The sequence below is a fragment of the Podarcis gaigeae genome (assembly GCF_964106915.1).
Source record: "Podarcis gaigeae genome assembly, chromosome: 3".
In the NCBI taxonomy this organism is placed as follows: domain Eukaryota; kingdom Metazoa; phylum Chordata; class Lepidosauria; order Squamata; family Lacertidae; genus Podarcis; species Podarcis gaigeae.
Genome location: NC_139680.1, coordinates 1,649,182 through 1,675,023, shown reverse-complemented (window position 1 = coordinate 1,675,023; position 25,842 = coordinate 1,649,182). Strand labels below are relative to the sequence as shown.

Here is a 25,842-nt window from a genome sequence, read left to right as displayed (position 1 = left end):
GCATGATGGCTAGGAAGTCTCAAAGTGCTCCTGAAAAGGTTGTTTTTTTCCTCTTCAAGACCATATGTGCAATCTTTAAACCCCTTCTCTGCCCCTTCACCATTCTTCTATCCCAAACACAAACTCTGTAGTCTGACTAAAAATGGTATCAAGATAAATATTTAACATCTGTTTCTTTAGCACACAATACTGCTACTAATTCCATCCCATAGACATGCCTTTCTTCTCCTTGTATATTTTCTCTCACACTTCTATTTCAGCCTCCTGAAAAGTCCCACAGACTCAAAATCTTCAGGGGAAGGGGAAGAGGTGGGTTTCATTTCCACCAATAAGAAGGTTTATTAGGAATTACCTCTACCTATTCTGTAGCGACCAATGCGTGTTTCAGATTTCTGTCAACTGATCTCACAATAAGCATTTCCCCCTTAACTTTTGAACATTCAGCAGTCAGAAGTTCTATGTTTGAGTCAGGTGCCTTGTATTTGATCAGGTCTTGGTTTCTGTTAAGCTTGAAGACAGTGCAATCTTAGCCTACCAGTTAGATCAATAATCTACTGGGGAATTTTAAATACCCCATAGCTCAAGGATGTGACAGATACAGCTGCAGCTCCAGCTCCACGTGGGGTTGCTTCATTTTGTTGGCATGCATTTGATGGCGTGGTGATATCTTGCTTTAGGGCAGAAGTATTGGCAACTTCCTTCTGGGATGGGTCACAATGTTGTCCTGATTCTGTCCTGTTTGTTACAATAGGGGTGTCAATAGAGATTACTTGTAGAACAAAGTTTTGATCAGCTGAGTTTGCTTGACAACCCTCATTTTGTTTTGCTGATATTGCCACCTGTAACGCAGCGTCAGCAGCGATTTTGCTTTGGTCTTGTTTCTGCTGCTCCGCAGCACGTCTCATAATTTCTTCTGCAGAGAGGGAGAAAAAAGTATATTGTTAGAGAATATATTACTATGTTTGCATGCATTTTGCCTGATTGAGGGTGGTATTTAACTAAGTGTTACTCAGAGTAGATCTATTAACATGAATAAACATGATTTAAATTAGGTCTATTCTGAGTAAAACATAGTGGAAAAACCATGCTTAGAGTTTGTGAATCACAGCGTATTGGAAATGTGTGAAAGCATCCATGTTTGACAAGTCCACATAAACATATTTCATTGCATGTACATGTGCTGATGTAGGTTCTGTATATGCCATTTAAAAAGATGATCCACATGTAGCTTTTTTTTCTCTTCTCATACACATAATTTATTACCGGTATTTATCACATTAGTTTGTTGACCAGGCATTGAGCTGGATAGATGAGTCCATTTAATGTTACATTTTAATAAATTTATTGTTACTTTTCAAAAATTTTATGTGGGATTAAAGTTTAATTTTGTTTTTTCATACTATTTAGCAATGCCATTATTTTTTATCCTCACCCAACTCAATGTTTGAGCTCTGCTTTAAAGGCTGAGATCTGCTCATCCTTCTGTGTGTTGAATTGTGGCAAAGCGTGTTCTCCTTCATGGAGAGCCCGTGTTGCGCTGGGGGCCACCAGGACACTCCAGAGTTGGGGGCGGGCTAACTGATCGTTGGCCACTGATGCGATTGGGGCTTCCCTTGTTGTTGGAAGAAGTTAATGTTGCCATTTGTTGATTGACAGCCAGAAATGCTAAAACTCCTTGCACGAGGCTAGGGCTGTCCCCTCCTCCCTAGAATTAGGGTTGTTCGCTTTGACCTTGCTATGCCTGTCATGGGGTCGTCTGCTCTTGGGGCAGGGGCCCGGTAGGAATTTTGTCCATCTGGCTGATAGGCTGGGGCCATTTGGTTTTTGCCTACTGCGTAGCAAATCATCACAACTTGTAAGCTTGCGGTTAGGCATTGGTTTATGGTTTGGTTGGTTGAGGGGCATGGATTGGCTGTGCCTGCCCCTCTAATGCTGCTGCTGCAAGGGATTCCGTTAAAGGAACTATTGCTTGTCCACTCTGTCAAGGGGGCTCGGGCCATAGCAATGAGCTCCTGGTTGCATTTTGGGAGGGCTGAGGGCAGGTTCCCTGCTCCGTCTCTACCCCCAAGTGTATTCCCCTTTTCTGACTTTCGCATCGTGCGGAATGTCAGTCTGTCCCCCATGGTGGGGGCAGATAGTCGCAACCAATGCCTAAGCAACCACTCACATTTTTGTATTTTAATAAAGTTCTGGCCAAAATTATGCCAAAAACCTTAAACAAAAAATTCAGTGTGATGTGTGAGTTATTGGGGTGGTCCTGGGGACCTTGACACGCAACTGACTTTTAGGAAATTATTAGTCTCTAATATCACTTGTTTCAAGTCAGGGTCATCAAGAAACATTCCATCGTCATATATTAATTTCAGAATTTCAGACTTTTCTAAAAAAATATGTTATTTGTCCTAGTTCTGGGGCTTGAGAGGTATAATGATATAGTGAACCTGAGGGAGGGCTGGGCCAAGGCATTATGGCACCCGAGACGGACGTCAAATGGTACCCCTCTCTTCGCCAGAGAAAAGGGGGTGAGGGAAGATCAAAAACAGGAACAAGAGGGAAGAAAGATCGATGTCAGGATCTGCTGCCCCAGTGGATCTTGCCTCATGGGTGGGCCGGTCCTGATCTGAGGGTGTACACCACCATTGTTTCTATCGAGTGCCAATATCTGGTGTGTGTGTGTGTGTGTGTATATATATATATATATATGCAGGTTTTGGTGTCCTCGGGTGTCTTCCCGTGTAAAAGTTGGGGTGTCTAGGCGACGTTTCGACGAGGTCTCACTCGTCATCTTCAGGCTGGTGCTTTCGGCTTCTTGTTACTGGAACAGAGCGGGATCTCAATGTTTGAGTTCCTATAAATACTGTAGAGGGGGTGTGGTGTCTAGCCTCCAATGTTCTGGGCAGAGAGGAAGTTCCCAGGCTAGTGTGCCTTTTCTTCTTTTGTTCCTTAATTACTTGAGAGATACCTTGAGTGATTTCTTGAGTGATATCCTGAGTACCACTTAGGTGGGTCATTAGGTGTGGATTAGTTGCTAAAGTCTTTGTGTCTTGACCTCTTGAACTTTATAGGAACTCAAACATTGAGATCCCGCTCTGTTCCAGTAACAAGAAGCCGAAAGCACCAGCCTGAAGATGACGAGTGAGACCTCGTCGAAACGTCGCCTAGACACCCCAACTTTTACACGGGAAGACACCCGAGGACACCAAAACCTGCATTCCTGTACCCGTGAAAATCTACGAAAGCAAATATATATATATATATATATATTAGGTCATGTAGTTTTCCTGTTTTTACTACTATTTCAAAGCATTTCTGTTTAGTATGCACATGTTTTTACACGTTTTATAAGTATCTACTGTTTCCAGTTTTTGTTTTGCTCTTAAAAACTTGCAAAAAAGTTCCTTAGATTCTGTTTCCTTACGTTTCATTTCAAAATCAAATTCATTTTGTCCTTGTATTTTTCTGTTGTTGTCTTGACTTACTAAATTACTGAAAGTATGAATAATCCATAAATACTTATGAACACCCTCAAGCTTTACATGTATCCCACATGGTTAAGATTGGTACTTCCTTTGTTTTGCTACTTTGAAGAAAGGATTTCAGTTCAGGTTTTTTTTAACTTTCTCAGTTATTCTTTTTCATACAATAATGAGTTATTCACTTTCCAATTTTTGCTTTTTAGCTCATTGATAAACATTAAGTTGAACATAAAAAAAATTAAAAACGCACTTTCCCAGCATGTTTAGAAGTCATTAAAACACACCTTTATTTTGTCAACGCGTCTGTTGTACTGATAGAAGAAGGGATGGGAAAAGGGGGAACCAGTTGTAGAATTTGTGGAGGGAAAGGACTGTCAAAAATGATCAAAAATTCTAATTTTGTTGCCATGCATGTGCTGAAAGGCAACAGCCTTCTGAATTCTGAGGGGAAGCAAGAAACTGTGGTTATTCAGTGGTGATGAAAGCCACATAATCAGATAATTGGACTGCCATTTTCCAGGACTCAGTCTTGGCACTGAAACTCTAGGCTGAGTCCTGATGAGGGCATACCTTAAACCAGGAAGGAATGCATAGGGGAGGGAGAAGCTGTCGTCATTTTAGCAAGTGGAAGGAACTCTGTATAGGCTGGGAGGTACTCTATTATTGTTTCTCCTAAGAATTCTGTGTCACCAGATGGTCTTCCTTGACTGTAAAATGAGATTACAGTGGTACCTTGGGTTACAGACTCTGCTAACTCAGAAGTAGTACCTCGGGTTAAGAACTTTGCTTCAGGATGAGAACAGAAATCATGCCACAGCGGTAGGCCCAGGTTAAGAACAGACTTCCAGAACGGATTAAGGTTGAGATACCACTGTATAAGTGCAATGTACTGCTTTTGCCATCTCTATTTGTGGCACACAGTGCCTGCGTTGTGTTGGCACCGCTATTTCCTCCACCACCTGTATGATGTTGGGCTTGTCACAGTTCACCAATGGCACCAGCCAATAAGTGACCATTTTCATCTGTGAAATGTTGAAGGTTCATTGAGGTTTGTGCTAAAACTACCTATTAATCATCACTGAAGCCTGAGTAGAAATGGCCAATTACCGTTCCACAGGGAAAAGAAATCGACTTCACTTTTGGTTAGCTCTGACATAAAGCCAGGACCAGGTGACAGCTGGGCACCATTGTGATCAGGGACGGCAGGGTGTTCACTTTCTTTTGGGGGCTCAGGATCATCTGGTATGAATTCCTCAATGATCACATCATCGCTTTCATTAGGACGCAGAGGTTTTGTTTTTGGAACCATGCCTCTCATCTCGTATATGTTTTTATCTGTATCCTGGCCAGCAGCTTTCCTCCAGGAACTTTTATTATCCACCAATTCCTCTACAAAACAAATATGCAAAAAGAGGGACAGTCAGCTAAATCTTCTCAAATGAAAAATTCTATTTCTCAAATGAAAATGCCACTTCTGCTTACATTCTTGTAATCTAGACAACTTTTGATAAAAAATAAAAACTTAGGATTTGCATTACTAGGAACTCCTTAAACTAGTTCCTTAGAAGAGACCAGCAAAAATATTAAAGTAGAAACATAACTGGAAATATCTAATCAGCTTGCTGTTCATGTGCTAGGAACTTGATCCTAATACTCCACTCCCATAAATTATTTGTCTCCTAAATTACTGTGATGTGTTAAAAATAAGGTATTACATTCATGCACTGTCGTCTTTGATCAAAAGCACTGGGTTCTTGTAATTACTTGTGAAGCAAATGAACATTGGTTGGAACTGCCTGCAATTTTGGCTTATTTGAGGCTTAATCAATGCAGATCTACCCTCCCTTATCTCAAGTGCCTTTGTAGACAACCTGCATGAAAATATGAATCCAATTCAGGAACTCAATTTTTCAAGGAAGCAACACTCATCTGGAAGCTGCAGACGGTATGTCTAGATTTCTACATCAGTTCCTGCTACACTTTTGTAAACAGAAAATAACAGGTTCTGTTACTGAAATGAATAGAGATGGGGGAGAAGTAAAATTCAGTTTGCATTTAAAGCCGAATTTCTCAAATTTGCCTTTTCTGAAACAATATGAGAATCAAAACATAACCATCCTTAAAAATTTGTATTTTTCTGAATACTGAAATGCAGATCTCCAATCAACCAATGTTTACAAAAATGCATATTTAGGTAAAAGTGTGCATTAAAAATGCATATATTAATGAAAATGCATTATATTAGGTGACATTGCTTGCAAAAATATGTACATTAATAAAAATAGATTACAAAAATGTGTTTATTAGATAACACTTGCACTAGAATGTTGATTCATTTTCAAATTGCTGCAGAAATGTGGCAAAATTAAGATCAGAAAAATCGAAACCTAAGAGGACCAAAACTGACAAATCCTTTTATCTCTATTAATGAGTGAATGAATGCAAATTACAAAACTCTTAATTTGGTGCTGCAAAATCTGAGGTTTTGCAGAACTGGAATTTGTTAAATGTGGGGAAAGGATGCAAGGAAAATTGGTTGGGGAGTGATATACAGTAGAGAGAGAGAGAGAGAGAGAGAGAGAGAGAGAGAGAGCGCACTACCTAAGGATAGATTGAATGCATTTTTGTGCAAAATAAAAATAATGGATCTATGAAGACAACAATCTGGATAGAAAAGTTATTTTGAATACCATATGATTCTGTGACATCCATGACCTCATCATCCGGCTGTGGCTGAAACAGTTCTGATGTACCTGCGTTGTAAACGATGAAGCTGACATCCATTGGTTCAAATGCTCTGTTGTGGCAAAGCTCACAATCGCAAACGGTAGGACTTTGTGGTGCAATACAAAGTTTATTGGACTTTGAAGGATGGTGTTTGGGTTTTGATGTTTTCTGGGGTTTCCCCCCCTCTTTTTTATCTTTACTTACTTTGTCTTTGGCCTTGTTACTTTCTTTCATTGGTGAATCTAAAAACAAAGGAAATGTAAGATATTCCCCTTAAAATAATTTCATCTGTAGAAAGACAGATAAATATTTATGAAACATTTCCCAATATTCATTTTTTAAAAAATGTAGTTTATGCACAACCACTTTGTGGACCACTCGTTTTAGGCTTTCATTCTTGTTTTTTACATGTACAAAAGTATCAGAATCAGCCTTTGTACACTGCTAAGCTGTCTCGCACCTGGGTGAAGACTTCAACTTTTAGTCATCTCCTACATCTGCTAACTAAAATTATGGGAGAGAAACTGGTACCCAAGACTTTAAGGGGAATCTGCCCACCCAAACTCATAAATATATTCATCTCGGTGTCTCTATCCCTGCTTTACTCAAACTTTTGTTGTTTGGATACAGTGGGAACCGAACCTTCTCTAACTGAACAGGTCAACTGACAGGCTTGCTCTTAATGGAAATGCATCTGAAAAATAAATTGGCATCTGTCAGCATGGGAGGTGTGCATGCAAAGAGAGCTGCAGAATAAGAGAGGAGGCAGCATGGAGATAGGGTCAGTTTGTATGCAAGAGAGTTGGAAAAAGGAAGGGAAGGTGATTAACTGTGTGCCTGTGCAAAGAGGGGTGCACAAAAGAAGAGGAAAAGGCATGGAAATGGGGGTGATGCGTGGGCAAGAGAGAATTGAGAAGAGGAGGAAGATGAAGGAAAGAGGAAAGTGAAGGTGAAAAAAAGGGGTCTAAAGACGGTTGCAAAAAACAAGGGTGTATGAGACATAGGACTGGGGCTGGAGATGAAAGCAAGAGAATGGCAGGGTCTGAAGAATAAGAAAAAATGGTGACAAGTCTGCCGAGTAGTTGCAATGTGTGGGAGGAGGAAGATCATAGAATCATAGAATCATAGAGTTAGAAGAGACCACTAGGGCCATCGAGTCCAACCCCCTGCCAAGCAGGAAACACCACCAGAGCACTCCTGACATATGGTTGTCAAGCCTCTGCTTAAAGACCTCCAAAGGAGACTCCACCACACTCCTTGGCAGCAAATTCCACTGTCGAACAGCTCTTACTGTCAGGAAGTTCTTCCTAATGTTTAGGTGGAATCTTCTTTCTTGTAGTTTGGATCCATTGCTCCGTGTCTGCTTCTCTGGAGCAGCAGAAAACCACCTTTCTCCCTCCTCTATGTGACATCCTTTTATATATTTGAACATGGCTATCATATCACCCCTTAACCTCCTCTTCTCCAGGCTAAACATGCCCAGCTCCCTTAGCCGTTCCTCATAAGGCATCGTTTCCAGGCCTTTGACCATTTTGGTTGCCCTCCTCTGGACACGTTCCAGTTTGTCAGTGTCCTTCTTGAACTGTGGTGCCCAGAACTGGACACAGTACTCCAGGTGAGGTCTGACCAGAGCAGAATACAATGGCACTATTACTTCCCTTGATCTAGATGCTATACTCCTATTCATGCAGCCCAGAATTGCATTGGCTTTTTTAGCTGCCGCGTCACACTGTTGGCTCATGTCAAGTTTGTGGTCAACCAAGACTCCTAGATCCTTTTCACATGTACTGCTCTCAAGCCAGGTGCCACCCATCTTGTATTTGTGCCTCTCATTTTTTTTGCAATACTTTACATTTCTCCCTGTTAAAATTCATCTTGTTTGTTTTGGCCCAGTTCTCTAATCTGTCAAGGTCGTTTTGAAGTGTGATCCTGTCCTCTGGGGTGTTAGCCACCCCTCCCAGTTTGGTGTCATCTGCAAATTTGATCAGGATGCCCTTGAGTCCATCATCCAAGTCGTTGATAAAGATGTTGAATAAGACCAGGCCCAAGACAGAACCCTGTGGCACCCCACTAGTCACTCTTCTCCAGGATGAAGAGGTACCATTGATGAGCACCCTTTGGGTTCGGTCAGTCAGCCAGTTACAAATCCACTGAGTGGTAGCATAGTCAAGTCCGCATTTTACCAGCTTCTTTACAAGAATATCATGGGGCACCTTGTCAAATGCCTTGCTGAAATCAAGGTAGGCTACATCCACTACGTTCCCTTCATCTACCAGGCTTGTAATTCTGTCAAAAAACGAGATCAGGTTAGTCTGACATGACTTATTTTTCAGAAATCCATGCTGACTATTGGTGATCACAGCATTCCTTTCTAGGTGCTCACAGACTGTTTGCTTAATGATCTGCTCCAGAATCTTCCCTGATATTGATGTCAGACTGACTAGGCGGTAATTATTTGGGTCCTCTCTTTTCCCCTTTTTGAAAATAGGGACAACATTTGCCCTCCTCCAGTCTGCCGGGACTTCGCCTGTTCTCCAGGAATTCTCAAAGATGACTGCCAGTGGTTCTGAGATCACATCTGCCAGTTCTTTTAATACTCTTGGATGCAGTTCATCTGGCCCTGGAGACTTGAATACATCTAGACTAGCCAAGTATTCTTGTACTATCTCCTTAGTTATTCTGGGCTGTGTTTCCTCTGCTGAATCATTTGCTCCAAATTCTTCAGGTCGGGCATTGTTTTCTTTATCGGAGAAGACTGAGGCAAAGAAGGCATTGAGGAGTTCAGCCCTTTCTGTGTCCCCTGTTTGCATTTCACCATCTTCTCCTCTGAGTGGCCCCACTGTTTCTTTGTTCTTCCTTTTGCTACGAACATACCCATAAAAGCCATTTTTGTTGCTTTTAACCTCTCTAGCAAGCCTGAGTTCATTCTGTGCTTTAGCTTTTCTGACTTTGTGTCTACACGTGCTGGCTATTTGTTTGAATTCCTCTTTGGTGGTTTCCCCCCTTTTCCATTTTTTGTACACATCCTTTTTTAATCTTAACTCAGTTAAAAGTTCTTTAGATAGCCACCCTGGCTTCTTTAGGCACCTTCCATGTTTCCGTCTCATTGGTATTGCCTGAAGTTGTGCTTTTACTATCTCCCTCTTAACAAACTCCCAGCCATCATGAACTCCCTTTCCTTTTAGTATTACTGCCCATGGGATCTCACCCAGCAATTCCCTAAGTTTTATGAAGTCGGCTTTCTTAAAGTCAAGAAATTGAGTCCTAGTATGCTTGGCTGCTCCTTTCCGCTGTATAGTAAACTTCAGAAGAGCACAATCACTCGCGCCTAATGATCCTTCCACTTCTACCCCACTAACCAGGTCATCAACATTGGTTAGGACCAGATCTAAAATGGCTGTTCCTCTTGTTGCTTCTCCCACTTTCTGGACAATGAAGTTGTCTGCAAGGCCAGTGAGGAATCTCTTTGACCTTATGCTCTTGGCTGAGTTTGACATCCAACAAAGATGTGGGAGGTTACCGAGGTGTGGCTTGTGAAGGCAACTTGCACAAAAGGAGAGGGAGGAGGCACGGACATCAGAATAAGAATAATATTTGTATGCCTCCCATCTAACTGGGCGGCTCCCAACAGAATATTAAAAAACGATAAAACATCAAACATTAAAAACTTCCCTAAACGTGGTGAAGGTGAAACTGGGTGCATAGCACTGGTGCAGAAGAGGAGAAAGAAGTGACTTCAGAAATGGGGCTGGGAAGGTAAAAAGTAAGGTTAGTGGTTAGCTGCATGGGGTGGGAAGGGGGAGCTCTATGGGATGGGGGGGTGAGGGGAGGGAGCTCGGGTGCAGCCCATAGTTATACATGTAAGAATAGCAATGAGCTGAGATTGTTCTCAGTATTGATTCTGTTTAATTGGACAGAGGGTTAGGGCTAGTCTAGGAGAATTGAAATGCCAAATTAAGACCTTGTCGTTGTTTTTAATAATAGTAAGATATTTTTATTGAAGGAAAATATAAATTGCAATCTGTTCTGCTCCAGAAAACAGTCTCTTCCTTCTGCAAAGGACTTTGTTGAGAGCAGCAAGAATGGCGTCGACACAAATGTGGGAAATGCTTATTGCAGTGTATGGAGGGCTCAGAGTCTGCAGAAATGGATCCTCCTACCTTTGCTCTTGGGCTCCTGGCTCTCTTTCCACTTTTTTCTGTTGGCTTCAATATTATGCACCAAGTGTTCTTCAAAGCTTGCTATATCCAATGAAATTAAGAGATTTCTCTCTGTGCAAGTCCCACTTTCACTTTTGACGCTTCCCAGACTAAAGTTTTCTTCCTCTTCAAAACTGTTCCCACTAAGTTTTGGTTTATTTTCATCTTCAATTGACCCTGATCTTTACAAAAGGAAAGAAAACCATAAGTAATGAGTCAGGCTGAAATTGTTGAAGTAATTTTTAAGGTTTTTAGAGTTCTAGAGAATCAACTGACATCTAAAATTGGCATGGAAAAAAGCACTGATTGCTACATGGCACCCCAATCTGTACCAAGCAGTAGCATGACCCAGGGGTTCCAGGGCCTCCCCCAGGGTCATGTTTCCATTGTGAATTCAGGCTACGGCAGAGGCTGTAGCATTTATTTTACGCCGATATGCAGCTGCATGTCTCCCCGGGCTTCTCTCAGAGCAGCCAGCCAGGCTCCCCAGGCTCTGGGTTGCAACCTCTCCAGTCAGCAGCCAAGATCATTCTGCCCTTGTCCTCTTTCCCCCCCAGTAAATCTCTCACCAAAAACCCTAACCTTATGTTGAGAGACTATTTCCTAATAGTTCACCTTGGTAACCTGCCATTTCTCCTGCTGGAAAAGACAGTTCTCTTGCATTGCCAATGGTTCTTAATGGAGCTACACTTAATTAGGCTGGCCAGGCTGCTTTGCATGGATTTGGCAGCTTGCATTTCCCCTTCCTATCCCAAATATTAGTTAGAATCTGGCATGCATTAATTTCTTGGGTTTGGGGGTTTGCGTCTTTCCTCAAACGTATACCAGCATATATTTTAAAACACCAGAAAATATATATAGTATAATAATGAGAGAAAATCAATGCCCTCTTTTTCAGGAACAGAAATGAACACTGGGACAATCAAATGCAGCTATTGCGGGACTTTTTAAAGACCTATCAATCTGCTAGTGGAGTCCAATTCACCCTTTCAATGGAAATTAAGTGAAATATTGATATCAAAATTTTACTCCACTTCAACATTTTAAAAACTAATCTCACATTACAAAAACATGAAAGTTACTGGAATGCAGTAAACTCACAGTGTTAACTTAAAATTCCTCATTGGGCTATCAGGAAGCCCTGGAGGAGAAAAGAGAAGAAATGCATAGATGAAGTACAGGGCTCTTAACAGAACAAAAAAATGAAAAATGAAAAAATGAAAGGGAGTTAAATGAAGAACAATTATTGAAACAAAACTGAAAATGAGTTAATATCTTGCCAGTATCAAAGACCATGGTGACAAGAGCAATTTGTAAAAAAAAATAAGGATAACATTAACAAAAAAAAGCAAGAAGAACAGTCATACCCGGAAAAATACCCAGAATCTCTGCTGGAGGAACATCCAGTTTCAAAAGCTTCATATATAAGAGGCTCAACAATTTTCTCAGCTGCTTCAATTATAAGAGAAAAAATTGGTTTCACTATGACATCAATAAAGCCTGAAAAGAAGAAAACATCCAGACATAATTCTTCAATTTCTTGTCCTAGATGAAGAAACATTCTTCAGTACAGAGCTTATGGGTCTAGGACTCAGCTACATTAGTGTACTTATAATGTTATAAATGTGTTATAACAATGTGACATCAGATAGCTCTGTTAAGCTGAAATCCAAAGTCAATGATCATTTCCATTGTGAGCTTTAAAACGTTTTTTTCCATAGCATTTTTATAGCTGTGTAGATCCAGCCCTGGTCTGAGATGAGTGCAGATATTTTGGCTAAAACTATGATATATCTGGAAAGGATTCTAAAGAGGCAAGTTTCCCCCCAAAAGTTAAATTATTAATATTATTATTGCTATTATTATTTCTAGTCAAAGGTCAAAGGCCTGGAATGGTCAAAGGCCTGGAAACGATGCCTTATGAGGAACGGCTAAGGGAGCTGGGCATGTTTAGCCTGGAGAAGAGGAGGTTAAGGGGTGATATGATAGCCATGTTCAAATATATAAAAGGATGTCACATAGAGGAGGGAGAAAGGTGGTTTTCTGCTGCTCCAGAGAAGCGGACACGGAGCAATGGATCCAAACTACAAGAAAGAAGATTCCACCTAAACATTAGGAAGAACTTCCTGACAGTAAGAGCTGTTCGACAGTGGAATTTGCTGCCAAGGAGTGTGGTGGAGTCTCCTTCTTTGGAGGTCTTTAAGCAGAGGCTTGACAACCATATGTCAGGAGTGCTCTGGTGGTGTTTCCTGCTTGGCAGGGGGTTGGACTCGATGGCCCTAGTGGTCTCTTCCAACTCTATGATTCTATGATTCTATGATAAGTTTGGCTTAGCATGTCAGCACCAGGGCAATATGGTAAGTTCAGCTGGTCTTGCCACAGCCATTCTAGTTTTCTCCTGATGGAGGCCTGGTCTCCCAAAGTAATGAGAGAGTGGCAAGAATGTCTTGCATAAACCCTCAGCATATCCAAGTCTCCTAGAAGCACCAATACCTATTAATAGGATTCAGACATGGCAAAGCTCAGCCTACAGCTTGCAACCCCAGTGCTAGCTCCCAGTTCACTTTAGAGGCCGGCCAAGTCGCCCTGCGGTAATCAGCACAGGAAAAGGCCTGGGGTGCTCAGGCCTCAAGTGGAAATGTTGAGTTTGGTGGCGAAGGCCAGCATGAAGGCCACAAGCAGGAGACCTGGCGGATGAGGCGCAGAAAATTGGTAGAAGTGCAGCTCTGCCAGAACAGGCTTGGCATTTGGAGAGAAGCAGAGCCCAGTGAGCATATCTTAGACCAAGCAGCACCAGAGCAAACAACATGAAATGTGCAACCCCGTATCTGATGATGTAAAAAAATTAACAACAGTTGTAAGAAAAGGATAAACAGTAAGTGCATATCATTTAAGCATTTATCTCATAAGCGTTTATACCACAGATTAAGAAAGGTACCATCAGCGCCAAGAGGGTGCTGTAATGAGTACAGTGGTACCTTGGGTTACAGACGCTTCAGGTTACAGACTCCGCTAACCCAAAATATTACCTTGGGTTAAGAACTTTGCTTCAGGATGAGAACAGAAATTGTGCTCCGGTGGTGTGGCAGGAGCAGGAGGCCTCATTAGCTAAAGTGGTGCTTCAGGTTAAGAACAGTTTAAGGTTAAGTACGGACCTACGTAACGAATTAAGTTCTTAACCCGAGGTACCACTGTAGAGTCAAAGAACTCATCAGAGGCAAGGAAGTTTCCTTTAGAAACTTGTGCAAATGAGGAGAACCAAAAGGAACATAAACTTTGGCAAAATAAATACAGCCAGGCAATAAGGGATGCCTTAAAGAATTCAAAGAGCACATACATGAAAACAGTGGAGAAAGTGGGCAGAGATAAGTTTCTCCTTTCATAACACGAGAGCTTGTGGACATCAAAAAAGCTGAATGTTGGAAGATTAAGACAGACAAAAGAAAATACTTTTTCACACAGTGCATAATTTAACTATGGAATTAACTCCCTCAAGAAATAGTTTACCAGTAGCCAAAATTTATTATTTTTTAAAATGGTGAAGTAGTGTAGGCTTGGAAACTGCTGAGTAATCTGCACTGCTTAGAACTGAAAGAAAGGCAAGACCCCACTGAAGCTCAAAGGCATTCAGGACTGGGATGTTGTAGGGGACCCATGGCTTGCAAGGGATTATAAAAACGCCACAAAGTAGGGCAGTGGGGGATTTGACAACGAATCAGGTGGTTTGGTGGTGAAAGGGACATAGCACTGAATAATAATAATAATAATAATAATAATAATAATAATAATAATATGATTAATGTGATTTCTGAATCTGCTTTTGAGCTTCAGGAAATGGTGATCCAGCCAGGACGTTTTCTAGCACCTATGGCATATTTGTTTGTTTTCGTTTTTTGTTTTGCTGTGGTGAGAAAGAAAAGCAAACATCTTTAAAGCGGCAGAAATATGAGATGATTGGACCCTTACTGAACTCGAAGCATGGGTACCCCCAACAAAATTTTTAAAAATTCGGCAAAATATTTGGATTTTATGATATGTATTGGCATAATTTGGATTAACTAATGTGATATGATTGTATTGTTAAATGGAAAACTTAATAAAAAAAATTTTAAAAAAAGGGGGGGGGGGAGAAAAGCATACATCTGATTTTCAAAAATAAAAGGATTGAGAGGAAGGACTAAAGATTGGCTCCCTCCCTCACATTACCTATTTGAGTTTCAGCAATATTGGTAGTCCCACGATCACAGAGCGGAGAAATAGGCAATCCTAATTCAGCCTCCTTGTCTCCCTGAGTTGGAGGGGAAAGAATGCACAGAGATATAAGACAGCGTGAACGATATCCAATAAATTCACTTCTATTTTGATATGAAGCTCTTGAAACTAAGGCTTACGCGGAGCGCTTGAAGGAGCTGGGTATATTTAGCCTGGAAAAGAAGAGACAGAGGAGATATGAGAGCCATCTTCAAATATCTGAAGGGCTGTCACATGGAAGAGAGGGAACATGCTTGTTTTCTCCTGTTCTGGAGGGTAGGACTCGAACCTATGGCTTCAAGGAGCAAGAAAGGAGGTTCCGACTAAACATTCAGAAAACGTTTCTGACAGAGCTGTTCAACAGTGGAACAGACTCCCGTGAGGCGGTGAACTCTCCCCCCTTGGAGGTTTTAAAGCAGAGGTTGGATGGCCATTTGTCATGGATGCTTTAGCTGAGATTCCTGCATTGCAGGGGGTTGGACTAGATGACCCCTGGGTCCCTTCCAAATCTATGATTCTATGAAGCAGCTTAGAACAGGTGTGGGGATCTGATGTTGCTGAACCCATCATCTTTCGCCTGCTTGCTGAGGCTGATGGGCATTGCAGTTTAGCAGCAGCTGGAGGCCCACAGATTTCCCACTGCTTAGTAAACCAGCATTAAACCACATTTTCTTGTTTCAGACATTATGGGCAACTGTGGCTTAAAGATACCAACATAAAAGCTTTAAAGCTTCGTACATGGGAGGGAGAAATGAGATGGGAGAGTGTAGGCTCAATAGTCATTTCTGACTTAATAAAACCATGGGCTCTACAAGATTGTTGCATCTGAATCACCCCTTACACTCTGAGAATGTATGTAATATGAAAAGATGTGTGTTTATTTATAATTGTGTAAAAAGAGACACAATTTGTGAGAGTGCAGTGTGAGCCCTCCACTGGGAATTTCAAAGATTCTACCAAGTTTATGAAAGTCCCAATAAGGAATAAATGACAACCTTTATTTCAGGGTGTTTTCCTTATTTAAACACATTACAGTATTTGGTATAACATAATGCAATGGATCCCAAACTTTCCTTGCCACAAAGCCACCTGAAAATTGCTGAGGGTCTTGGTTGACTGCTTAATATTTTTCTGCTTGTCGTAGCAACTGTCATGCGCTGCACTAGATGACACAATATTTTTAGTTATTTTTCTACAGACAAACCATGGACCACCTGAACGAAGCTCAACAGACCAGTGATATTCTGCAGATCACAGTCTGAGAACCTCTAACATAACAGATACTCCTGTTTTCAGAGACATAGGGCCAAATGAAACATAATATAAATGACACAATCAGCAACCACGCCATGGGTTTGATAAAGTTAAATACCAGGCACAGGACGATTGTCCCCAGGAGCGCAATGTGTGGTGCTTAAGCCTTTTCTCTCCAGTCACAATATCAGTCAAAAAACCTCCAGTCCCCACATATAGCAGGGGTGGGGAATGCAGGTGAATCACATGAATCTCATAAATCATTGCAGTCATTGTCTATTGTTGGCTTCACTGCCAGAATGGAATCACTGCAGCTGTTACTTGACCTTGGGCTGAACATGCCCAAAATTCTTAATATGAAGCACAATATGGGACAGTTTGCGACTTCCTATTGTCAACCTGCAAGTGTGTGAAGCAAAAACCTAAGAGTTGAAAATTCTGCTCCTCCAATCATCTTGAAAAGCAACATTTTCAAATTCTGACACCGAGTTCGAAACATGTGGGTGTTAATCTTTCATACCAAGCTGTTTATCTATTTATCCTTAAAATACAACAGAAGGGATCCTCAAGTGTACAGATACAGGGATGGGGCACACCTATCAGTCCTCCCAAAGATATTTTAGCCACAACAGAGCCTGCTGTTTGGGAGCAATGCATTCCAATGGGGCTGTTACTAGTATGCAGCACAGCAGGAGAGACCTGTCCTGCTTGCTTTACAGTGGATGCTGCTTCAGCTGTTGGCAGAAGAAGCTTTAGAACAACTATAATTAGCCAAATTATTCAGCTTTGTAATACAGTGGTACCTCTGGTTACGAACTTAATTTGTCCAGAGGTCCATTCTTAAGCTGAAACTGATCTTATCCTGAGGCGCACTTTCGCTAATGGGGCCTTCCAGCGCACGATTTCCGTTTGCATCCTGGGGCAAAGTTCTCAACCAGGAGCAGCTACTTCCAGGTTAGCAGAGCTCATAACCTGAAACATTCACTTGGCATTACATAAACGGGTTTGTCCCTCCTCAGAGAAACCATGCTCAGTAAGCCTAAAGCAAACAGCTTGTGATTTATTTGGCATGAGACAAACCACAAGCCTGGATTCAGATGTGATGCTAAGCCAAACCATGGTGCCTCCTGAGCAATGAGGCAGCGGCAGCAGCTCTGGGAGAGGGAAGAGGCTTCCATGTCCGCTCTGTGTGCGCTGCCTTCTTCCCACTTAGCCATGATTTGGCTTAGTACTACATGTGGATTGAGACAGCGCTTCACAGTGGTTTCTTGTGACAATGGGTGCAAGCAACAAGGGTAGGTTATGTTACATTACATACAACAATAAATGCCAAGTGTTATCTTATGCATGTTTGCTTGCATATTTTTTTATAAAGGTTTTAGGCCATTTGGGATTTTCTGGACAGGTAAGATATGAATTTGATATCTATCTCAAACATGCAAAGGAATCTAGCCTACCAATGAACTTTTGAAAATGGTACCTGCTTGAAGAATTCATCCATTAGTGCATTTGCCCATTGCTGATGCAATTTCCAGGGCTTTGATGGATGACTTATGTCAGCTGCATGGACAATCATGGACATGAGTTTATCTCTATCTGTCCTGTCAAATGTAGGGCATTATTGAATTACTTCAGCAGAAAAGTAGGATTGTTTCTCATATTAAATGAGAGATGATTTAAAGAATTCATACCACCAACAAAAATTCAGATTTCCAACACGCACACACCCTTCCCAATTCAACCAACCTTTCTACATGCTGAAGGCATTTCAGAACGTGTTTCAGATATTTCATTTGCTGGAAATGATGTGACATGTCGGTAGCTAAAATCATCTCAATGACCAGCCGGCGCAGTTCCCTGAAGGCACATAAATAATTTGTTCATGGTGAGTGTTATGTACTGAAGTTCTCACCTTGGGCCAACAGGGGGATACTGTAGATAGTTATACAAATGAAGGATCGAAAGTGACGTTCAGTGATTGGATAGTTTGTATGCAAATGAAGGATCAAAAGTGACGTTCAGTGATTGGATAGTTTTAGAAAGCTGTTACAGTAACAGGGTACTGGAGCTCTATATAAGCAGGCTGACTGAGCCCTTCAGTTCAGTTCAGTTCTGGCCTCAGAATAAAGAAGAGCTGTTTGAAGAATCGCTGTGTAGTCTGATATGTTCACCCACAACTTAACAGTGAGTTCTGTGAGTTCTCTAAAACAAGGATTTCCATGCATTCTGCCCTCCTTCAGAGCCCAAAGTTATCTGAATTAAGCTGTCTGCTACCCTGAGAAGGATAGCCACCCACATGCAAAACTGTATTTGTCATTTATGGCCTACAAGCCATAGCTGCAAAGGTGGGAAATTAGTAAAGTCTCCCTGTTAACTCTGGGGTGCTTATAAAGGCAATCCTTACTTATAGAATCATAGCGTTGCTGAGTGACTCTTGAAAGGCCTGTAACTCCACAAGCATCACTACACCTTATGTAGCACCCCTATATTATCTCACCTCCATTCCTCGTTGGTTAAATTGACCAAGATGTTCATATCTTCATTTTGCATGAGCTGGTAAACAGCACTCACATGATGGTTTTCAAGAACTGATTTATCATTGTACAAAAGTGCCATTTCTGACCTAGAATAAAAAAAAAACTAGCCCTATTACCCAAAACAGACCTAGGAAGGGCTGCACAGTCACAGATTGAACATTTCTTTTTTCCTGGTGTCAGGTCATCCCCAGAGATGAAAATATACCATTTTTAGGGGGGAGAGATGGGCAATCTAGCTCTGCTGAGCTGCTTCTATTTCAGCCACTCAGTTCTACCATTTTAGTTTAGGTGGAGCTGCAATGGTCACACTGGAAAATGACAAAAGAGACTTACCTTGTCCTAACATGGAAATGGTTTGTGGTTCCAGTATGTTCATAATCATGGATTGACGTGCTGAAAAGAATTGCTAATATCTCCAGGTCAGTGAACCAATGCTAGTGAGAAGAATTAAAAGTCAGTCATGTCCTGCATGCAACTAACAATTAGACATGATGCAGAATGATCTATGACTACAGTCTCCTCTAGTAGTTTTTCTTTTTTAAGTGGTAATAGCAGCTGCCAGGGTGGGGGATTATTTGGGATCACGGTGCGCGTTTTGTCCTGTGTGCCAAGCAGCATATTGGAGAAAGGCTTCTGCTTCCTCCCACAATACTAGGGACAATGATGGAGTCTATGCCTGACGCTCCTGAGAAATCTATACCTAGGGTTCCTCCTAAATCTTATGCCAGCCTTTCTGAATCCTGTGCACTAACACAAGTTCATCTGCCTTAGCTTTTCCATTGATCTCATGAGTCAATGCATTTTTTTTTATAGCATGGCAACACCATGTATAATTCACTGGTTCCCAGATTCTATTTCCTGCCTTGCAGCGGGTTGGACTAGATGACACTCGGGGTCCCTGTCTAGCTCTACACTTCTGTGATTCTATGATTCTGGGTCAGCTATATCCTATGAGTGAAATGGCTACTGATGTGTTAGTAAATAATGAATATAGACCTTAGTAAAGAACTATAATATGTGAGTTTCTAAAATTATTCTAACAAAAGGCTTTCCTAGGTCAAGAAAAGGAGGACCTAAGAATCCCAAATGCTCTTTTCCTTCACTGTAGGGCATTTCTTACCATCATACCAGTGTGAAGCATTATGCAATGCACAGTTTGGGTAACGTCTGTAGCATGGATCACATTGTGATATGGATTTTGGTGCTTGCTGTAGCCAACTTCCAGAGCACTTGCAAATGAAATCAGGCAGGTAATTGGGATCTATGGAAGGCAAGAATTAGGACATGCTTAGAACTGGAAATAAACATTTTTATTGCAACTATTGGCAAGACCAGTTGTATGACAAACAGCCTTCTGAATTTATCATTTGGACGTGACAGAGGAGACTTAAGATTTAGGTCCAGACATTCAGGGGTCAAATGAGATGTTCCTGGGTTGTTTCCAACCAAATAATTGTGCATGGAAAGCAACAGCCACACTCACAATAGGACTTCCCCTCTTCTCCCCCCCCCCCCTTGCCCTGTCCCTGATCGCTTTCCAGCAACCCTCCAGAGCAGATTTGGGGACGGTGCAGATGCACAGAAGCAAGTGAAACATCCATGGTGGCACCATGGCATGGAATGGACAGATGGAGGCAAGAATTAGGGCTCATCCACATGGGAGTTTAATGTAGATTGGAAGCTCCATGTGCATTGATTTTTTAGCTGTCATCCATCCAACTGGCAGCCCACAGCTTTCCAACACAAAACTTGGATTTTCCCAATCTGGGGTAATCTGGAAAGGGGAACTTCTCTGCAGGGCACCCCCCCCCCCCGTTCTCCCAGTGCAGCCACACACTCACTCTGTGAACACGCCCCTTTGCTTCACTAGGTGCTTTATTTCACACCTATCATAATTTTTTCTCATTTGCTTAGATACTGCCGTATTATAATTTGCCCTTCAAGAACATGGAATTTGCTCTGTTAAAAGAAAGTCTGGAAACACTGGCTTGTTAACATACTAAGATTTAACTAGATAAGTTCCTGACCTTGAATTGTCTCAGAAGATCATACTTGTTGAACAGATCACACATCAGGTATTTTAAGCTGTGCCCTTCACAAGTTTCATTTAAGGCAAATACATCAAAATCCCATTTATCAATGTCCTGTTGGTAATTGAAAACACACAAAAAAGCACTTTTATTTCTTAATCTAGGTTCCTGGACAACATCTAAAATGTAAAATGTAAAAATATAAATGCAAACATTTTCGTTTCCCAAGTCACATGAGTAAAAAATGTAATACCAATGAATGGCAGATTATTGAAAGCGTGTAGATAATAAAGTGCTCCTCCTCGAACTACAATTTCCATTAAATAAAGACAACCTGTTTGCCACATTTGGCTTATAGATATGGGAGTTTACAGAGATCAAAACAGCAATTTATTAGGTGTTCTTATGGCTGGTCATAATAGTTTATTACAGATCTTCATTTTATGGCTGCAAAGTTCTCAGATCCACCACCACCAACTATGCCGAGGAGACTCACAGGATTCAAGGCACACAAGAAACGAAACCCCTATTTCAGAGCAGGAAGGGTCTCAGACCTACAAGCCAGAGATGCAGAGAGATGAACTCCCTCAACTGAATGACCTCCTCCTTCTCTGGACACCCAGCCACAGCAGGCCCCCTGGCTCCCTTGAGAAGGTCCTCACATCCTTCCAACAAGGCTCTCTTGGCCAATGACTTCTGCCATCAATACAAATGGCTTCTTTCTTTCTTTCTTTCTTTCTTTCTTTCTTTCTTTCTTTTAAGAAATGAAGCAACTCTGACAAGTGGTCATCCAACCTCTGCTTAAAAACCTCCAAGGGAGTCCACCACCTCCCGAGGAGACCGTTTTATTTTATTATTTTTTTAAAACCACTTTCACCTTAAAAGCTGCAATTACTTTCTCTGGATAAGCCAAACCACTTGCACTGGTGGGTGTACGGAACATCCTAGGAGAACAAATGAAATATATGTAAGCCATAGATTATTTTCTAAGATCCTTAGAGTAGGCCAAGTCAAGTAGTGGGGGAGACTCTATGTGGCAAAGCAGGAAGAGGGTTGGACTAGGGCTGATGAGGCAACCCTGGTGGAAATCCCCACATGGCCATGAAGTTCACTGGATGGTCTCTAAATGTTGCCCCCCCCCCCCCCACAACTGGACAGGGCTGCTCCATTAAGCGTTATAGACAGCTAATTGCCCCTGGGCCATTTCTCAGGCTGCTGAGAGGCTGGCATGGTCCTACCCTGCTGCCCCTCCTCCCAGTGAAATGGGTCTGGCAAGAAGCCTTGAGTCAACAGAAGCTTTTCCCCCAGCCTAATGCTGGTGTGTGTTGTGACTTCAAGGTTCCTTGTTCTCACTGGGCTGGGAAAGTGGGGCGAATGTGCTGCATTGGAGCCCTTGCCTTCAGGAAAGGTGAGCAGTGAGATGGAGACAAAAGCCCCAACTCCTTCTCCTGCATCAAAGGCAAGTGAGGAAGAAAGATAGACATGGGGATCTGCTGCCCTGGTGGATCCTGCTGCCTGAGGCAGTCGCCTCACCTTGCCTCACCTAAATCTCCCATCTCCCACGCTCTCTCTTCATAGAGAACGGGTTTAGGGTTGTGATGATTCTGATGCCAATGGATGTGTGGGTGCTGGTGGCTCTTGGTGTGGGAGGGGATGTTCCCCACCCCTGCATTATGCCGTTAACAACCAGCTCTTGATCTGACCTTATTTTGCATATTCCATTAAGTGTGCCACAGAGAATATCTTCTCGGTCACAGTGACACCTGCCGTAATTCCTTCCACGAATCCTTTGTTTAATGGGAAGAAGCAGCACCTTTCCCTGCAGCCCCAGCTCAGACAACCCTGGTTGTGCCACTGCTGGAGTGAGCAGGAAGCAGAGGACCACTCCAGCCCCTGCTGGGTGAGCTTGCTGGTGCTGCTTCACATCTGGTCCTGGGCCTCCTGGGGGGTCCTGCCCCCCCCGACTCCCTGTGTTTATGGCCTTATAATGAACACGTATATGTGTAAATTGGTGAATGAGATTCCGGATGTAACATTTCTTGAAGAGACTGTGTTAGATGCACCTTTAATTCCACCAGTCATGAGCTACAGAGTTTAGGCTCTTTACTTGTTCTATGGCCCCTGCTCACCTTTTTACCAAAACACTAGCCTGGACTGCATATGAAATAGTTCGAATGCTTGGCTGATCCTCAGGTCTGATACTGTACGCCTCTTTTTTCCTTGCAAAGGTAACAGTCAGCCAGTCCTGTACTTCTAAAGGCACTGATCCCCACTGGATATTAGAGAGGTCGTCCTCAGTGTCCAAAAGGCTCCTGCAAGGAACAGAGATATGTATTTAAATAATATATACCCCAGTTTCCAAATAAATTAAGTAGCTAAAAGAAAGTTTAAAATATAGCAACAATTTAAAGAGCAATTCTAAAAGTCAAATATAAAATGCCCAACAGAAATACCAGCAAAACCAACTTAAAACATCAAAATCAATTATAAAATGCCTTCCAGTAAATAAATAAATGCTATCATCCTGTTTACCACCGCCATCAGAATGATATTAGTGGCCTGGTTTAACATGTTTATTTTTTATTTTCTGGTCACACTATTCTATAGATGGGATACATTAGGGTTGGGGCCCTTGTGGCCCTCCATCATCCCTGACCATATGGGCCATGCTGGCTGAGGCTGAAGGGAGTTGGAGCACAGCAACGTTTGAAGGGCCACATCTTGCCCACCTTTGGCCTAGATCTCCTGGGTTAGGGAATTTCTCTTTTACTTGCCATTCCCCAGGTGTCCTAGTTCAGGGGTTCTCAAACTTCTATCCCTAGGACTCACTTTAGAGAGCAAAACGCAACAGAAGATCACAATGGAGGTGTCAGGGTGCAGCCATAACAAAAAGGCAATGGATGGGGATTAGGGCAATCAGCACACAATTTTTGACATTTTCTATTGATATCTAATCTGTGTTTGGAGATTGATAAAAGGAATATGCCAATGATCTGCAGTTCTTATTTAAGATGATGATTACAATCTGAGGACCTTATAGTTCCAACATCCAGCCTAATTTATGTATTTTGGTTGGGGAATTAGTGTTTTTCCTTCTCCCCTCCCAATTTGTGTAACATCTTACTTGTTGGTCCTAATAAAAGTATTGTCCAAGTGTGGATTTTGGACTTTTCATGCAGCTTCCATTATAAAAGTCATATTTTTTAAAAAATATGTTGACCATTTAACTAGGGTTGGACAATGTGACTGAAACAGCTGTCAGAGCCAAAAGAAAGAGTGGCAAGCTTCTGATCAGGCCGTGTTCTTGGGTCAGATGAAACACAACGAGGACTGGGAGCCGTGGGGCCCATCCCTGCCCTCAGCTTAGAAGTGAAGATGCTGGACTTACAGCAGAGTGGCAGAAAGTTTCTTCTTGGCCCTTTGATCACAGGTTTTTGACTTTGCTGAGGTATAATTTGTTCTGGCACCAAGCTTCCCCCGTTTATCCTGTGTCATATTTGCAGCTGTTTTGTCTACTAACTTTACTGCAGTAAGTTGCTACATTTAAATATACGTAAGCTAAGAGTAGCTCCCTATCCCTACATGCACATCATTCTTATAAATACCTTGTGGATGTCAGTTCAACAGAAGGAAGTCAAGCCCTTACATAAGCATTGTGATGTCATCCTGATGTAGCCACTAACAACCTTGGCGTAAACAGCAGTCCACACTTATTTCCCAGGGTTGTTCCCCCCTCCCTCGCTTATATTTTACGTATGTGAAAACCTAGTGGTACTGACAACAGATGCAAGGATTGCTAAAGTAAATGTCAAAAGCAGGAGAATCTAGTAGCCCTGAGATGAAATAGTGAAATAGATGAAATTGTCCAACCCTAGTTAAATGGTCAACATATTTTTAAAAAACTTTTATGGACTGTTATCCTTTCTAAGGGATAAATCAGCCTCATATAACCAACATGCTTAACACTAATTAATGCATGAAGGGGTTAAGATCATAAAGTAAGCTGTCCTGCCAGCCTTAGCTAAGTCACTGCCCCTCGCCTTGGGAGGAGAGGTTATCATGCCATTCCACCATGTGATTCCACCAGTAAGGAGGTTTAAGCAGGGTTCTCCAAGCTTAGACAGTGTGGCTTAAGCAAGCCATCTTGTGTTTCTATACAAATAATCTAGAAACATTCACCACTTTGGAACCTAAGTTTTACTGCCTGCATTTTCAGACTGCTGTATGGAAAAGCACATAAATTTGACCTTTGAAGAGTTTGACCTTTGAAGAGTTGAAAACCCTTTTTTAAAAAAAACAAACACAGAACATTTTTATTTGATTTTACAATTATGAAATTATAACAATCCACATTCTTGTTTAGTCGTTTAGTCGTGTCCGACTCTTCGTGACCCCATGGACCAGAGCACGCCAGGCACTCCTGTCTGATGGGATGCTATGATTCTACACATGACTGTGGCCTGATGGGAAGCCTTGCACATGACTGTGGCCTGATGGGAAGTCTTGCTCCTAAGCTTCGCTTCTGTACATAATGCTGCACAAACCATTCTAATACTAAGACATTCACTCACCACCTTAGAATGTTCAGTTCACATTGAGTTCAGGAAAACATTGTACTTTGACCTGTTCTTATATGCATAGTTGATCACATCTACGGAACGTGCTTGTTATGCTCTTTTAAGTCTCTTATATCAATCATTAGTAATTGTTTTAAGTCCTACTATATTAATCACAAGTTATAATTTAATTAGGAGGTTTTCATGCCTGTCTAGTTTTGTGCTTCCTTTCCCAGCCTTTAATCTATTGTTGATTAATGCCTATATGCAACCTTTGCTTTGTACTTGTGTTGACCAATCAGCAATAAGCACATACGTGGCAATGCTGTAATATTCAATAAAAGGGTCTCCTCGAGACTTGCTCAAGAGGTGCCTCCCATATGACGCTCGCTACCTGTCTGTCGTTATTTCAACCCAACATCTGGTGACCCCGACGTGATTGCCAGATCCCTTACACAGCCAGCCCCTGTACTTCACTCGACTGGAAAAGTCTTAGCGCGCTACTTCGTGAGTATGGGGGGGGGGGGGAATTGACAAAATTCCAGCAGGAGCATGCCAAGGAATTGCTCCATCTCGTTAGACAGCGGGTGGCGGGAGCTCATATTTCTTTGAAAGAAATTGAACAATTGTTATGTGAGATTGCTTGCCAGTTCCTCCCTATCCGGAATCTGGGTCTTTAGGGTCAGAGGCTCGGCAAAAGATCGGAAAAAGCCTTCTTGCAGAACCGAGGGCTCTGATTCATTGTCTGCTCACTTGGCAGAAGTGTGCTGATGCCGTCGCTGGATTAGAACCTCAGGCATCTCAGGCATCTC

At 42.0% G+C, this 25,842-nt stretch overlaps 1 protein-coding gene across 5 annotated transcripts; it reads right to left on the bottom strand.

The window, feature by feature from the left end:
* Nucleotides 1-314: 314 nt before the first annotated feature.
* On the bottom strand, nucleotides 315-24,124 carry LOC310840372 (dual specificity calcium/calmodulin-dependent 3',5'-cyclic nucleotide phosphodiesterase 1A-like). 5 transcript variants are annotated; one of them, XM_083730237.1, is made up of 15 exons: nucleotides 24,080-24,124; nucleotides 22,604-22,786; nucleotides 21,352-21,418; nucleotides 20,472-20,588; nucleotides 19,565-19,705; nucleotides 18,778-18,878; nucleotides 18,405-18,530; nucleotides 17,654-17,764; nucleotides 17,388-17,508; nucleotides 14,609-14,690; nucleotides 11,770-11,902; nucleotides 10,364-10,584; nucleotides 6,167-6,445; nucleotides 4,584-4,865; nucleotides 315-913 (listed from the first exon to the last, which is right to left on the bottom strand). In XM_083730237.1, exons 3-15 carry the CDS (start codon nucleotides 21,415-21,417, stop codon nucleotides 552-554), a joined length of 2,142 nt encoding a protein of 713 aa, XP_083586363.1. In that variant the 5' UTR covers nucleotide 21,418; nucleotides 22,604-22,786; nucleotides 24,080-24,124; the 3' UTR covers nucleotides 315-551. The 5 variants fall into 5 exon arrangements, with proteins under 5 accessions (XP_083586363.1, XP_083586361.1, XP_083586359.1 ...); XM_083730235.1 differs by having other exon boundaries at nucleotides 11,770-11,851; nucleotides 23,863-24,091; XM_083730233.1 differs by having other exon boundaries at nucleotides 23,863-24,088.
* Nucleotides 24,125-25,842: the final 1,718 nt, after the last annotated feature.

What these genes read in the sequence shown, in the direction of transcription:
- LOC310840372 (XM_083730233.1), bottom strand. Translation starts at nt 23,969, where the DNA reads ATGACACAGGATAAACGGGGGAAGCTTGGTGCCAGAACAAATTATACC. An exon ending in CATTTCCATGTTAGGACAAG is followed by an intron (nt 18,531 to 18,777) that starts GTAAGTCTCTTT and finishes TTTTTATTCTAG; the next exon opens with GTCAGAAATGGCACTTTTGT. An exon ending in GGATGTCACAGAATCATATG is followed by an intron (nt 4,866 to 6,166) that starts GTATTCAAAATA and finishes TTTGTTTTGTAG; the next exon opens with AGGAATTGGTGGATAATAAA.